The sequence below is a fragment of the Dermacentor andersoni genome, chromosome 1 (genome assembly GCF_023375885.2).
Source record: "Dermacentor andersoni chromosome 1, qqDerAnde1_hic_scaffold, whole genome shotgun sequence".
Classification (NCBI taxonomy): Eukaryota; Metazoa; Arthropoda; class Arachnida; order Ixodida; family Ixodidae; genus Dermacentor; species Dermacentor andersoni.
In genome coordinates this window covers 312325117-312341585 of record NC_092814.1, presented here as the reverse complement: position 1 = coordinate 312341585, position 16469 = coordinate 312325117, and the positions used below count along the sequence as shown (strand labels likewise).

Genomic DNA, 16469 nt, shown 5'->3' with positions numbered 1-16469 from the left:
TACATATAAGGGTTGGTTATATTCCGCACATTTCTCTATCACCTGATTGATAGTGTGAATATCGTCTATTGTTGAGTAGCCTTTACGAAATCCTGCCCGGTCCTTTGGTTGACAGAAGTCTAAGGTGTTCCTGGTCTTATTTGCGATTACCTTAGTAAATATATTGTAGGCAACGGACAGTAAGCTGATCGGTCTATAATTTTTCAACTCTTTGGCGTCCCCTTTCTTATGGATTAGGATTATGTTAGCGTTCTTCCAAGATTGCGGTACCCTTGAAGTCACGAGGCATTGCGTACACAGGGTAGCCAGTTCTTCTAGAACAATCTGCCCACAATTCCTTCAACAAATCTTCTGTAACATGAACCTCCCCAGCTGCCTTCCCCCTTTGCATAGCTCCCAAGGCTTTCTTTTCTTCTTCCGGCGTTACTTGTTGGATGTCAAATTCCTCTAGACTTATTCTCTCTTCCATTATCGTCGTGGGTGCCACTGGTATTGCATAAATTTCTATAGAACTCCTCAAGACGATGACCAAAACGTGGACAAGGTGAATTCAGGAGCCAACGTTTCGACAAGGGGACTTGTCTTCTTCAAGGCGACGTATGCTTTCCTCGCCACAGTATATATAGGTGGAGTTCTTCTATAAGGGAGAGGGTGTAAGGCGGGAGGGTGGTGCAATGAGGGAAGGTTATGTTAGCGTGTCGAATTGAGAGTAAAGGAACCCTGTGCACAAGGCCAAGCCCCCCCCCGCCTTGGTCTGTCAACGCACGCGTGTTAGCCGGCGTGTCAAGGGCGTCTGACACGCCGGCTGAAAAAAAAAAGGAGGAATGGAAAGGGAAGAAAAAAAAAAGGGGGGGGGATACGCCGAGAAATCAAACTAAGTGCTGTTGCCTATAGCTTGAAATTTAGCGTAGCGAATAGATTCTAAAGCTCCATTTGAAACGGTTATGCCTATTGGTTGCAATGTCTTGAACTTATGGATAAAGTATGATTCTCTGTATTTTCTTTGTCGTTCAGAACGGAAATTTGACTGTAAGATGTAGAGTTTAAGTTCATCAAAGTTATGACCTGGTTGGTTGAAATGCTCGGCGATGGTTTTGGGAAGCTTTTTAGGTGTGTCCGCGCGATGTCCGTTTAATCTGACGTTCATTGTTTGTCCTGTTTCACCGATATATCGTTTCTTACAGAAGGAACATTCAAGCATGTAAATCACATCCGAACTTGTACAAGTGAAGCTAGATTTGACTTCATGTGTATAACTATTTGCGGTGCTTTTAATTTTAATGTCACTTTGAAGGTGCCTGCAGGTTTTGCACCTAGGGCGACAACATGCTTTTATTACGGGGGAATGCTGTTGGCTGATTTTGCGTGCACTAACATGTCTTTAAAGTTCCTGTTTAGGCGATAGGCAACCCTAGGTACATCCGGGAACGCTTTTCGCAGACGCTCGTTACTTGATAATATTGGGTGGTATATGCGTGCGATAGTATCGGCCGTTATCCGTCAGCAGATCGCACCAGCGACCCATGGGTGACGCAAGATCTCCGCTTTCGCTTCTACTTACTTCTACGGAAGGCTGTAAATCCTCCCATTGTCCGTCGTGCTGAAAAAGCAACGGCAGTTTTCAAAATCTTGAGGAATGGCCAGGAAGCCTCTAGTGCCAAATTTGGACCGGATCTCCATACATAAAGAACATTTAGCTTAGATGTTCGTAACAATATTGCCTAGCGACGGAACAAATTTATTGCCATTTTAAAGAAATCCTGCCCTACGCCTTAAAGCTAGGCCGCGTTTACGGCTATCACGCTATCAGTCCAACTTTGTTCTCCTCTTCTACCTTCCGTTAGCATGTTTTAATATTTTAAGCTCGTTACTCGGAGCAGCAATGTCGACAACCGTCCTTTGTCGTGCGGCGTATAATCCGACCTTTTAGAACGGTAATGTAATCCAGTGTAATGTAATGAAGTGTAACGTAAAGTATTTCAATGCAATACTTCGAAAGGTGATTCAGACGTCCAATTTCTTTTTTCTTTTTTTCTTCTTTAAATGTCCATTTGGGTTGGCCGGAAGTCAAGAATTAACCCTCTGTTTCACTGATTGTGAATGATGCGCGTATATAATGGTTCAGAAAACCGAACCAAACCCAAAAATCCGTATTAACCAAAATGAGCCTAGCGGACTTTTTCGACGTGTTTTTGTTTGTTTTAGCCGAAAAATCCTGAATCAACATTTGAAGCATATGCACCAAGTTTATCACAAGTTTACCCACATCTAAAATTATTTCAACCGTTCAAAGACATTTCGTTTGAAACATGCGTTTTTCTTGGTCTCATGGTCATTTGGCTTGATATGGTTGTTACAACATAAAAAAAAATCGAGTCCTGTGGGTTCCTGTTATTCTTGCTTTGATAAGCTAGAGGACGGAATAACTTTTATTTTCCTATTCCTTTTCTTTCTTTTGTTTATACTGTTTAATATTGTTCAAATAAATACAAAAGTAAGCTGCTTCATTCAGTTCACTGCATTACCCAATCCGGCAGAGAATCATCAATGCTTTGTCCGGCTGGCTAAATTTGTATGCCTTATGGCCAAGAAAATAAATTAGTCATTAAATAAATCTTAAATTTGCGGGGACAAAGCGCTGGGAAGCAAAGCCAATATAATGGTCAAGCAAGAGACTAGGAATTTATAATTCTAAGAATTCACCAAGACTTGGTCAGTATACATTCGCCCTACTGTCACATGCGGTGCAAGTCACTGGAGAAAAGTGCTTGCAGCGGATACGCGTTGTTGGGCTGTTATTGGGCAAAATACACTTGAAGCGAGACCGGTGTTTATGCCGCATGACGCGGCACAGCTAAAGCGGACGTGATGGCCTGGGTGGCCTCGCGGGCCTCCATAGACCTGTGCGCTGAAGTGCCGCCTGCAGTAGAGCATCTCAGATCTTTGGTAACGTCGCGCGAGCGTCCACCGCCATGAATGTCGGGGCCTTACGACAACGAGAAACGGCGAGGTCGGCAATATTACGCTCAAGCACTGAAATCCCTCCCTAGTTTGAGCGAAGCCTGCTATTCTCTGCACTTCAGGAGTGCACATGCCCCGCGTTTGTTAGCCGTGAGGTCCCGTCAGTGACAAACAATATCTCGCATATGACGATAAAGCGTTCCTTCCCCCCCCCCTTTTTTTTTCGCACATGCTAATTCTATCGCGCGTTCACGTACACGGTAATACCAAAGAAAAATGGGAAGCGCATCGCAGAAGACACATCTTAGTTGCGTACGTGTTCAGCTTCACACCGTTTTTCCTTCTTTTTCTTTTTGTTTTACACAGGACCGAGTAGTTGACTCTGCCAGGGTGCTTGACCTCCTGAAGTCATCAACACAGCAGACAACGATTGAACGGGAGCCTGATGTTCCCATGATCGCGTACAATCCCACCAATTGGTTTTTCCTAATCAGCAATCTGCACGCTTTGTGTGTGATTTGACCCGGCAAATCTTGCGACGGGTAGTAATCTTTGCACGGGTCCGCTCCGAATACGCGAACACCACAGCAAAAAATCAGGTGGAGATTTCGAATGAATTAGACAACTCAGCTGGCGCTATAGCACGTATACGTGCTAATCACGTATCAAGCACGTATACGTGCTAATCGTGCTCAGTGTATACAACAATTGACGGCATGGCATTTTTGTCGCAGTCAAAAGTTGGTTTAATTTTATTTTGTAGGACTCTCTGGAAGCACATTTACTTTTATGAACATTTAAGCACGACCCCTGATAGGGAATTCCAGGCGATATAATATAGTGTGACCTATCACCACGCACCAATTTCGACACTCGAAAGAAAGAGTAAATTTCAGACCTGATTTCCCATACTGTGTTGTTCTTGTATAAGAGGCTGTTGTGAACCAAGGGCCTAAACATAACTTGCTTTCCCATTCCACCTGCTTTCAATTATATCTTCAGCAAATGTAGACGTATCATCATCATCAGCAGCAGCAGCAGCAGCAGCAGCGGCATGCTATTTTTATGTGCACTGCCTCCATGACGAAGGCGATCTCCGTGTAATTATCCCTGTCTTGCGCTAGCTGATTCCAACTTACGCCTGGAAATTTCCTAATTTAATCTCCCCACCTAATTCTCTTTAGAAGAACTTGTTGTTGGGCGAGTTGGTACATATTAACGAACATTGTTTAACTGCGCGAACAAACGGACCACAGAGACAGCATAGACAAAGACGGGCGCAGACTGCGCCCGTCCTTGTCTATGCTGTCTCTGTGGTCCGTTTGTTCGCGCAGTTAAACAATGTTCGCTAATTCTCTTTAATTGCACAGTAGAAGATTTGAGGTCGGTGACGGAAGTTTATGGACCGCATTTTAGCATTCGTCTTCGTGATCTACGCACATGTCCCGGTTCTTAGTTAAAACTGTGCAACGGCCAATGTTACCACGTACACCAAGATTTCCTCAACGACACACGTATACTGACCAAGTCCTAGGCGGCAATACTGCCTCACGATTACAATCGTATACTAAACGCACGTCACCAGGCGCAAGATTTTGTCACTCCTTGATCCAAAAACACACGCAAAAAAAAAAAAATTCAGCGCTCCTTCCAGTCCGTGAAGACGGTCGACCAGCGAAGCTCTGTTAGTTACACCGAGTGTGACTCATGCAAGTCAAACTTCGCAAGCACTCTACATTGTAAATGTTTTGCTTCACTATTCTTTCACCTCAATTTCGCTTTTGGGTGTTTCGCGTGGTAAGCATGCTTTAGCAGCGCTGCCGTTTAAACTCGGATACTCTGGCGCGCACCTCGGTGTGGGCCCTACGTTGACGAGCCGGTTCACGAGCCAACTATTGCTCAAGCTCGCGGTATAGGCTGCTTTTTCCTCAGGAGTACACGCTACTCGTGGTCTTCCCATTGCTATAGCTCGGATGGAATGTGCGGAACAACTTATCCAAAGTTCCGAATATTGGGCGCAAAGCCCACCACTGGAGATGCAGACGCTGCAATCGTTTTGACGATTGGCTGGATGCGTTTGAAGATTGACATGGCCGCCGGAACTTCTTGGCACAAGAAGTGCCGGCAGCCAAGCGCTCATAGTATCGCGCTTCTCGCTGGGTAAAGTTCGTCGGCTGGAAGCCGCTAGGATAACATTTCTTTCTTTCGCAGCAGGGTGGAATCAATCGTCGATAATTTTGATGCCGATCTGGCTCGATCGTGGAAAATGCACCATTTGACAACCGTATGAGATTCGCTTATAAGATAGCATTCTCACAGGGGGAAAGGGGTTACTACAACCCCTTACCTCCTATTGAGCTCTTTTCCTCTCCCGCTGGGTCACGTGGCCCCATTTTAGCGAAGTCAGACAACGACGGCACAGGGTCAGCATTAACAGCTTTGCTGTAAAATAAATTGACAGCTACGTGGAGTGAACACAGACGTAAAGTCGTTGCACCTCACTGGTTGCCGGCTTAATTCCCGGCCACAGTGGGACCATTCCTTGTGGGGCAGGAATGCGAAAACGCCCGTGTACCGTGTTTTGGGTGCACGTCGACATGAATTCTTAGCCTCTCATAACAGCGTCTCTCATATTCAACTTGGGAGTTTCGAGTCGTTACACGCAAGAATGTTTATTGAATAGCCCGTTAAGTGACGATGATATGGCCATCGCTGTGCAGCTTGAGAAATTTGAGACTCAATGAACTATCTTTTTTTCTTACTTATGCCCCGAGATCATCTGGTCTGCGTTACCTACACGGCCAGTGGTTGCAGTGTTTTCTTAGGGTTTTTACTGTAGGATAATATAAGTTGGCAGTGTTGGCGAGCTTTTGCGAAAACTACGAAAGCTAGTTCGATGCTTGCGCAACGCTGCCTACAGGACCTTCACGTCTAAAAGTGAATTCAGATCAGTTGAAAAGTCAATGCGTGCAGGGTAGCAGATTCTCCCCTCGCCCTTTCTCACTTACTGGTTCAGTCGAGAGCCTAGGAAGTTGCAGCGCGCGACCGAAATGATTAAATATTTGAAGCGCTGCAATCTGCTACTAAGCTACTCTGAAATCCGCAAGGCTAAGGACGCAAGTTAAATGAAAAATTGCCACTCGCCTAGCTGCACCCGAAAGCTGCGCGCACGCATCGAAAAAGAAAATTATGGGGTTTTACGTGCCAAAACCACTGATTATGAGGCACGCCGTAGTGGAGGACTCCGGAAATTTCGACCACCTGGGGTTCTTTAACGTGCACCTAAATCTAAGTACACGGGTGTTTTCGCATTTCTTCCCCATCGAAATGCGGCCGCCGTGGCCGGGATTCGATCCCGCGACCTCGTGCTCAGCAGCCTAACACCATAGCCACTGAGCAACCACGGCGGGTGCGCACGCATCTAGCAGGCATTCAACAATAAACATTCAACAGCAGGCTATCCAATGGGCACATTTCACAATAGCGCACATATTCCGCGGTCGAGGAAACGAATATTTGGCAATGCATGGGAATAGCAAAGGAAAGCACACTATACAGAAGATTGCGTACTCTGTAAGGGTCTCCTCTGGCAGGCTTCTTTACGTTTCCAAGAATGCAAGCATCGAAGCCAAGTTTCTCACCTCTTGGTTGTGGTGACCAAATACGGGAGGAATGTCAAATATCTGCACCGCATACGCCTGTTCCGCACACCGCAGCAAATACGACAACTGGTAGGATACGGGTACAGAGTTTATTCACGACATGCGTCAAGACTAAAAACACGTGCAGTAGTTTCTCGCTGTTGGTAACACGGGCAACAGTATAAATCAACGCGCTCATGCACCGCATGACAAAATCGCAACTTAGAAAGGGTTCATGCCCATGCCATTACCAAATGAGAGCGACACACCAGCGGATGAGTAGACAGATGAGGTGCACACCGTTGCAACAAACTTCACCACAGCTTCACGATTTGCAGCGAAAGAGTTCAGGCGTGAGTGTGCTGGCGGAGAGGGTAGGTGCATCACGTGATGGGCGCGATAATCCGTAGATTAATACCAACATGGAACACGATATGCAGTGTCCAAGAAAGGTGTCTTAAATTAAAAGCGTGATGAACGTTCTGATGAAGCGAAAGAAAGTCAATATAAAATATGAGTATGATATTCGGCGTCCATTTATCGCGTTCAACAATTAAATACTGCACGGCGGATACACATTGGCGTTTGTCCACCGCGCATCGAGGTTACTGGCACTGTTTCGTAATGTAGGCTGGCTACTCGCAGCTGTGACCCATTTAGGGTGGTTATAAGTTAACGCCACTGCATGGTCGGCAGTATGGATTGGCAGAATTTTTTCACTGAGGAAACAAAGTGCACTCCTTGCGTAATCCCATGTTTCTTCAGGGTTAGAAAACGCCAGCTTAAGCCTCTAAAAAATTGACACTCCAGGGGCACATCAGTTAATGCCCTGTTAGCCTGGCACGACGTCACTCCCAGTGAGGCAGAAATGTCTTCAGCAGATCACGCATGCTGGATATCCAGTTCCTTTTTCAGCGATAAGCAACGCACGTGCTATTGGGACGGCTACACAAACTGCTTGTAAAAGCTGCAGGTTGCCATTGGATTTTTACACGCCACCAGACGAGGCGAATATCGGGCGACGAGTGGCCGGAAGTGCAGTTCGTTAAGCACATATGTGCTCGACAGGCATTCAAATGCGACGACATAGGCACTTTCACCGAGCAGCATTTCGACCTCGTCGACGCATTTCGTATCAGCGGTGTGCCTCAATACTGCCGCGTTGTTTTGAGAGAACTGGATCGGCGAAGCAGTGGTTGGGAAAGGTTCAGCACTGGTCACTGGAGCCGAGAGCGACTCTTGAGTGTCGCCTTGTGAAGCGCGCCGAGCTCCAAAAGCACAGCGCCCACGCTGGGACGCTCTTCGCACTCGTGGCTCCAGCAGCGTTCCACCAAATCCCGAAGCTCGGCCGCCCCGTCATTTTCCGCGAAACTCGGTCTTACTCGCAGGCGCACCACCTGGAATAAAACAAGACTGCTAGCACTAGCGTGCAGTGCAGGAGACTCGGATACAGGGCACCGCAAGAAAACTCGACACGAAACTTTCACGAGTAGTTTCACGCCCAAAACTTGTCTACAGGCTATTTGCGGGCAGTGAAGTTCACAGCGCGTGGCTATGGTGGAAGCCGGCGTCAGTTGCCTCATGCATGCCATACGTAGCTCAAACAGACGCATAGCTCGTCGCTCATCTACAATGCTCCTTGCGTTAAACCCACTCTCAGCATTCGCTGCCACGCCATCTCTACGGATGCAATGTAACAGGTCGCAAAGCTTTTCCTGCGTCATTTCACTAGACGAAAAGTTTGGTCCAAGAGAATGCGCCGACAATAATTTAAAACCATTATGCATTTCGCACTGAAGCCGGAAAGTGGTCTCTTACGTCACTGTCTCGGTGGCACGTAAAGGTGTAGCCGTAAATGTGTGGTCAAGTAGTCAAACATTTACTAACACTCGCTAATTTCACAACAGCACAATCAGTCTGAAAAGAGGTTCTATCACGCACTATTCTTGCCAGAACACAGTATTTGCCTGTAACCTTTTTGATTGACCGAAGGAGGCATTAGTACAGGTGTCATTTCACCACTGCATTTATATTGCCCCTAGGCTTACGAATCACCGGTGACAGGAGGGCTAATAAAAGGATATCACGTATAACCTGCCCAATTCTATACGGCTTTTTCACATAGAAAAGAATGTACAGTATTAAGATACTCAAGTAAGAAGAGAAATTCTAAAAGTTTTATTACTAATGAGCAAGTGTGATTTCCATTTTGTTATCCATATCTATACATAATCTTCCGAGATACAGTTAAGTGACACTGGGGTTCATTGAAAGCTTTCTTTTTTTACGTAGGTGTATCGGAGGCTGGTGTCCGGATATTAAGAGTATCGAGAAGTCTAGGTCACATAGCATTTGTAAGCAGTAATTCACGTAAGAGAAAGAGTTAAACCAAGGAGAGAAAAACTGAAGGAACCTTCTGGTTTCTAACCTCAACGAAGGCGGTTAAGGGGCCAGTAAGATAAAATGGCGTTAAAGCGTCATTGCAGTCTGCAGCTTTTTTTATGGCGTCCAGGTGTTTGCTATACCATTGGAATGATGGAGATATGAATGTACACGGCTGAACCACTTTAAATCGGGCGGCGGCACACGCCACCTAGCCGCGACTAGTAATAATGCGCGTGGCGCGTAATATAAGATTATTTTATATGAAACCTGTGTAATATCGGCGTAAAAAATAAATACGGAGAGCAATTGGCTCATGGCTGACCGATTGTTCGCAAGCGCCACGCGGGTGGCACCTCGTCTGAAATGCCGTCAGGAATCACTATAATTCTTGCGAGGTGCCTGGTTGCAGGCATTTACATAAATATGTTATTAATAAGCCTTAAGGCAATCTACCCAGAATTTATTTTAGATAATCAGCTGGGGGAGAAAAAATCAACGACTGAGTGGGTGACAGACGATGCAGCGCACCTTTCAATACTGCCATTCATGGAGCACAGTAGCCTGATCTAGTAACTTCCGTAATAGGTGTTATTGTTCAGCCTTGTTGGTAAGTGTTGTAGGGAGCCTCGGTATAAGTGTACAAGCTCAAGAAAAGAAGTAAAATAAAGTTAAGATATCTGGTGGGCATACTGCTCACCCACGAGTAGCTGCGCAGTCGTGTGTCCCGTGTGACCGTCTGTGCTTTTTAACGGGGCCCTGGAATGCTTTTATCAATTATATGGACGCTCCATGCGCTTTTCTGCCACCGTCGTCGCCGTCGTCGTGATGTTCCGTTTAAAGTCTTGAGAGCGATAGCACCGTCGCCGCGCGCCTCATTCTGTATGTGCGAGAGAAAGCGTGCGAGGGTGAGCCGACGATCGCGGCTCAATGTGCACTTGGGCAGCAACACGCGGCCGATCGCTGTCACGCGGGCTTTATCTTGGAAGCGATCTGCTTTGGAGCAGAATCTAGGTGGGCCGACGGCGCCCATCTTTGCAAGTGTTTTCTCATTGCTCAGTTTCCCTTGCAGTGATAGGCAGCTCGAAGGTCACTTCGCTCGCTGCTGCTGCTGCGCTTCCTCATGCCAGCGTTTGACAGCGAGTGTCCGTGGTCATCGAGTGTGATACGTGTATGTTTGCCTGTGCGCGATGACGCCATGCTTGTGAATTTATTTTGTAAACGAGTGTTTACAAGTTTTACGGCCGATAAAACTACTATCCTTACTTACTATGGCTGTCTCCGAATGTGCTCTCGCTACAGATGCTTCGTATTTCGGGTAAAACGGCGACTTTTTTTAAGTAATCATAAAATGGCAACACTATTACAGTACATCGCATCACGAATATCATGTCTCCATTTTTTGCCAAACCTTCAACTATAAGAGGAGCTATCGCTGCGACACCCGCATTTCTCTCGCGATTCGCCTATACTAATGCGCACCGCAGTGAGAAGCCAAGAGAGGAAAGCCTCGGCCTAAAGTTGTGTCGGCGGCTCTTGGGCTCGTCGTGAAAGCTCGTGGCGGCCGCGGTAGACTAGGCTGCGTAACACTATACTGCCATCTTGGGGGCCATGCGCAGTAGACGCAGCCACGCACGGTGCAAAAATGAAAATTTTCTGTCTTTTGGGGATCGCAGAGATGTATGTTTTTCATTTATAAGACTCAAAATCAGCAATTATGTACTACTGAGATTGTTTTCGCAATCACGAAATCAGCTATCACCGTTGGTCAGCCGACTGCTTAGATCAGATTTCGATGAGCACATTGTGGTGCAAGAGCAAATTTCTGTTCACTGTGTCTGACACGAGATTGCGAATTACCTGCAGCATGCAGAACAATCCTATCGGGCTCACATGTTCACACGAGGCTCATTAACAGATAGGCAAGGCTTTTTCTTTTTTTCCGACTTCAGAAATTGTTTGAGGGCCCCTTTAAATGTGAGCATTTTCCCTCGGCTTATTAGTTGTCCCTGCATCTTAAAATGGCTCCTGTCTGAATGCTGCTTACTTCATTCCAATAGTTCCTTCGAAACTGAGTTCACCGCATTATTTCACGGCCCACTCCTAAGCATTGCCTTCACTGCACTATGCGAGTGCATTGCGCTTTGATGACAAGTCGCTGTTTTAGCCGCAAATCGAGGCAACTTTAAGGCGATGCATTATTTCGTCAAATTCAAGTCCCTTTGCCCTAGGTAGATTCCTCTCTTGCCTCGTTTCGGGCTTCAATAAAAACATTTCTCAAGCGTATGATGGTGGAATGTTACCTCGCGGGATAACCAGATTCACTTACAAAATGGTAGGGAAAATTGTCGTCTACTTGATTGTAGCACGAAGCCACAAAGGAATCCCAATAGGGGTTTCTCAGAAGGAAAACTTCGCACTTGAAGAAAAATTATTCATGGTACGTGGCTCAAACCCGAGAGAAACGCCTTTCCGGGGAAGTCGCACTGTCTGGTGGACAACAATTTTCAGGACTCTTACTCCAGCTTGCTGGCTTCTGCAGGAGTAAATAGCCATGCTTGCCAAATGCTATGCAGAACGTCAATTCCCAAGGTGCGTAGGATCTACATACCTGTTCCTTCCTTGCTTCAAAAGTCCTAAGTTAGCCGGTTTTTCTCATATAAAGCATAGGGACATCGATATTTGTATCAATTTTATTTTTTTTCCCTGTAATCATGTGCCGTTATTTGTGTATCAATGATTACAGCGGCAAGTGTCATTTTGTCGGAAAGGCGCAATTTTTTTTGCATTTTTGCATTTCAAAGGAAAAGAAAAAAATGTCATCAGCACCAACTTTTTCTCATCTGTGCTTAGAGATGTATAAGTGACCGCACTTATACATAAAGTGCATGAGCTTTGTGTCATTACACGCTTTCAAAGTCTGCTACGAAGCTTCTGAATGTCTTGCTTAGGCTTAAAATGGCCTCCGCAGCTCCCCTTTTTAGACTTATGTTGATGCCACAATATCTTCAGATCTTAGGAACCATCTTATTCAGCTTAAAACGCAGGGGACGCCAAGCTCTTACGAAAAAAATTTTTCACAAACACACGTGGCAGAGCCATTTTAATTTTGAATGCCATTTGAAAAGTTCATTTTACCACAGTTTACTGGAATAGAGTTTGACTGGTCTTATAGTTTGACTCCGCGGCGACGGTGTTATCGCCCTTCGACTTTACACGGAACATCACGGCGACGGCGATGGCAAAAATGCGCCTTGAGGGCTCATATAATTCCTATTGCAATAAAAAAGGCGCCGCAAGTGTAAATGAAGAAGCAGCCTTACCCTCTAAAAACTGACGCTCCAGGCAAATGCGTCACCACATCAACAAAACGCAAACGCCCAAAACCGCCTTGGGTCACGGCGCGCCTGCTGTGGTTCACGCCAAAGTGCAACAGACAACCTTTACCCAACAACAAAATGACCAAAGGATAGTGAAAGAAGCGAAATGTAGCCGCGGTTGGCGTATGCTTTCGCCTCTTCCTGGATCCCTCTTCAGTAAATGTAAAGATCAAGTGCTGTTACATAGAGTTTGCCCATCGCCGTGGAAGCACAAATAAGACGTAAGACATATAACAATGCACAAGTGTCGCGATCTTCATTGCTGACTGCTTCCCCACACACCTGAAACATAACAGCGTGCTGATGAAGGCCATCGAAGGGCCTCACGCCGGACTGCATCTGCCAGAGGACAACGCCTAGCGAGTAGACATCGGCGCTGAACTCCGGCCGCTGGCCCAAGAGGACTTCTGGAGCCATGTACTGCACTGTTCCGCAAACCTGGCCGCACAAAAGAAAAAAAAAACGAAGTTACAGAGTGCTTATGTGAGCTAAACCGTAAATTTGTAATGAGCTGGGACGAGAACGTGTGCCGACACTTAATTCACTTTCCTGAACGGCAAGCGTGCTAGCACGGAGGCATGTAGGAACAAAAAGGACAACATAAAGGTTGTATTTTTCGCTGCTAGTTGTGTCTGTTAGCACGCCTCCATGTCACATGAACCCCTGCCAACTTTCTCATGCTTCAGTCGTCCGAAGTTACACTCAGCATACTGCGCAGACGTTTGACTCACACGAGGTAGACCCTAACTGAAGAGCTGCCGAATATTCATAGCCAGCAAGTGTTTAGGTGAACATATTCTCTTGCAGTCTTGATGAGGGTATTGCGTTTCTATCCAAGGTAGCCTTTCTCGGTCGTAGGTAACGAACCTGGACTCACATCAGCAATGCCTGGTTCAACTTTAGACGTCGTGAAGTTGAAGAAATTCAGTAGGATTGGGGATCCACTTTTAAGAAATATGAAAAAGACTGGCTACCTGTTTCGTTACGATTTCTTTTCGCCCTTCGTTATTTGCTCGTACATAGCCACGCAGCTTTCGTGTATCAGTACCGATCATTCGATGTACTAGTGATATCAAAATAAGAACGGGAAAGCAAATGAATCGTTATGCGAAATACAGTCGCAGCTTTGGTTCTGGGCACCTCGACAAAAGCAGATAGGCTCAGGACTCTGATGGCGAACGATCACATCCTCCACATCTTAATCGAAAAGCTTTGCGCCACAGGCTATAACGATGCAGCGTGCCCGTTCGCGTTGGCGCGCACTTTCCGCTATTTTTCATCGATAGCCGAACAGTGGTTCACTCAGTCTCTTCACGACAGCGTAGGAAAGTAGTGTAACAAGCAGTGACTGAAAAGTCAAAATGGAGGCCAATAGATGGAAACACACTGCCATATAAATGTTTATTGGCGGGGGCAAAGTGCCTCAGACAGTCGGGCAGACGTTTCATTAGGTGAGCCTATCTTTGTCAAATGCACCCTTGTTAGTTAGTTTGGCTTGTTAGTTTTAACAGAGTAGTAGAATAACTACAGATGAGAGGGGAGGGAAATAAAGCTCTATACAATAAATGGGACGGCAAAAAAGGCACTCGAGATCTTCATGTGACAGCTGATTGACTGATTCGCGAGGTTTCCCTTCCCAGTGTAACACCGTGGTTATGAAAGACGACTTAGGTGGTGGCTGCAGATTAATTTTGACCACCATAAGATTTTTTTTAACTGGCAGCCAAATTTTACTACACAAGCGCTTTTGCACGTAGTCACCATCAGAATGCGGCCGCCGCAACCGGAAATCGAATGCAGTACATCGTGCTCAGTAACAGAATGCCACAGCGACTGAGCCACCACGGAGATATTGCAACATCTATGACAGATAACGTAGTGAATACGTAGTAGCGCTAAGGTAAGGCAGTGCACGAAGGCTGACGTGCAGTAGCGACGCTACACTTGAACCATTCTTCATTCGTCGATGAGAGGATATAAATACGAAGAGCATGAACATGCGCATGCGCTCAGCATTACAACTCGCAAAGTATCGAAGAATGAAATGCTTGTTAACAGCGTTAACAACGGCACAAATCACAAACAGGGCTTTGCGTAATTATTTTATTCGATCGTCCGATCTTTTAGAACAGTATGACTGTAAGTAGAAAAGATCTTGTTTCCGGAGGGAAGGGGGGAGCATGTTAGAACACGCGATATTTCTGCTGCGAGCCAGATTATATTACAGCGTACCACTAAAATTTGTTTTCTTTCTTTATTGCCTAAAATGCAGGTGCAGAAGTAGTTCTATCGAACTGGCGGATGAGTAGGAATATGTTATGAAGTTAAACGGACGTGCGACGAGGCAATGAGACTCGTCACATTGAGTGTCGCTTTCGCGGCAAGAATTCTCTGCCGCGCGAGGATGGGTCCCGAACCCATTTTTCGCGGCGCCACGTTTCCGCAAACCCGAGCGAGCCAATCACAGGCGCCGAAGTCGTCACGTGGGCGGTAAGGTCAAGTGATTAGGCTGTCTCTACACATAATAATACAGTATCAACACATTGTAAGATACAAAGATCTTGTAAAGTGCTTGTTTAAACCTTTACCTTAGGAAGCCGTGCGTGGCCCTAAGATATCTCGAGTTCATTTCCTTTACTCTGAAAAGCAAGGGGCGCCGTAGTTTTATAAGGCATGCTGGTGTGCATCTGGTGCAATCTGCGCCTGTTATCTTGGAAGAAGCCCTTCCAATAGCTAGTTCTCTTACTATCGCGTGTTCGCTTCTACCAAGAATTATAGTTGAATGAAATTGGTTTACAATTTCGTGGAGTGTGGCATTCACAAGCAGTTATTTCAGCTTGTCCTCCACGAAATATCGCACTCACATGCTGAATAATAACGCGCGGTCCTGTGGCTTACATATGCCTTCCCATCAGTACCTCCTGAAAAACGTCTAATGCACTTTTTTATCGACGCATGTGACACGTAGATATTATCTAGCCACCTTGCTGGGCGTGGAAAGCGCAGCATTGATACGAAACCGGGCTAGCGCCTTCTCAAAAGATATGGAGACAGAAGAAGGGGGAAATGCAGGGAGGTAAACCAGAGGGGAAGATCCGGTTTGCTACCCTACGCTGAGGAGAAAGGGGAGTAGGTAAAATGACAGTAGAGAGAGAGAGAGAAATGGGCGCACAGATACGCAATCAGTCTAACTTTCACCGCATACTATCACCACACAGCATAGTAGCACTATTAACGTCAGTTCAGGCTACAGCGGCTTGTCCAAGCCTATTGTCCTTAAAAATTGTAGCAGTGCCATCGTCGTCCTCCGCTGCGATGCCTTGTGATATCGGTATTCTAAAATATTTCCTTTGGTAGAAGCATTTGGTCAAAATATGCTATCGTGATTGCGAGCGATCATCCCTAAATTGTAGTGACGACTGCCATAGAGAAGGTGTTGAAGAGTTTCCTCGCTGCCACGCTCATTACACGAGGCGTCGCCGGCCCATCTAATTCGGAATGCAAAAGACATCGTAAAGGCCACTCCTAGCCACATGCGAGAAAGCAGGGTAGCTTCGCGTCGGCAGAGTCCAGCTGGGATGCGAAGGAGGAGAGAATAGTCGGTCTAGGTGGTGCAGCCGGTTGCGTTGAAAATTTCGCGTGTTCCACATGGGGAACGTGATATCCCTGTTGACCATTCGAAGCTTTCTAGCGGCATCGTTCCTTGGTAACAGTATTGACTTCTTTATCGCCTTGAATAGCCGACCGTCAGCGTTTTCGGTGTGCTCGTTACCTATGACGCCGACGTGACTAGGAAGCCACTGAAATGTCACGTGGTGTCCTTTCTCCGTCTGCATCTCAGGTATGGATTAGTTCTCTAACCTCGAATACTATTTGCTCGTGTGGTCCACGCCGCCGGGCTGATAGCAAAGACTGCAGTGCTGCCTTTGAGTCACTGAATATTGGCCATCTTCGAGGTTATTCTTGGATGACGAGACCAAGTGCAGCGCGAAGAGCTACAAGTTCCGCAGCCGTCGATGTCATTGGGTAATAAGTCTTGAAACTGATGGTGGTGGATCTCGCTGGGAAAGCCACGGCTCCAGAGGAACACTGGAAAGTTGCTGAT

The 16469-nt window shown here is 46.3% G+C and overlaps 1 protein-coding gene across 1 annotated transcript in view; it reads right to left on the bottom strand.

Annotated features, from left to right (window-relative positions):
- Positions 1-6693: 6693 nt before the first annotated feature.
- Mos (proto-oncogene serine/threonine-protein kinase mos) overlaps positions 6694-16469 on the bottom strand; it is a 34200-nt gene continuing 24424 nt past the window's right edge. Inside the window, exons 4-5 of the mRNA XM_050196655.3 lie at positions 12647-12802; positions 6694-7999 (exon numbers count right to left, since the gene is read on the bottom strand). Of these exons, the coding sequence (XP_050052612.1) occupies positions 7820-7999; positions 12647-12802 (336 nt within the window). The 3' untranslated portion in view covers positions 6694-7819. The remainder of the gene's footprint in view (positions 8000-12646; positions 12803-16469) is intronic.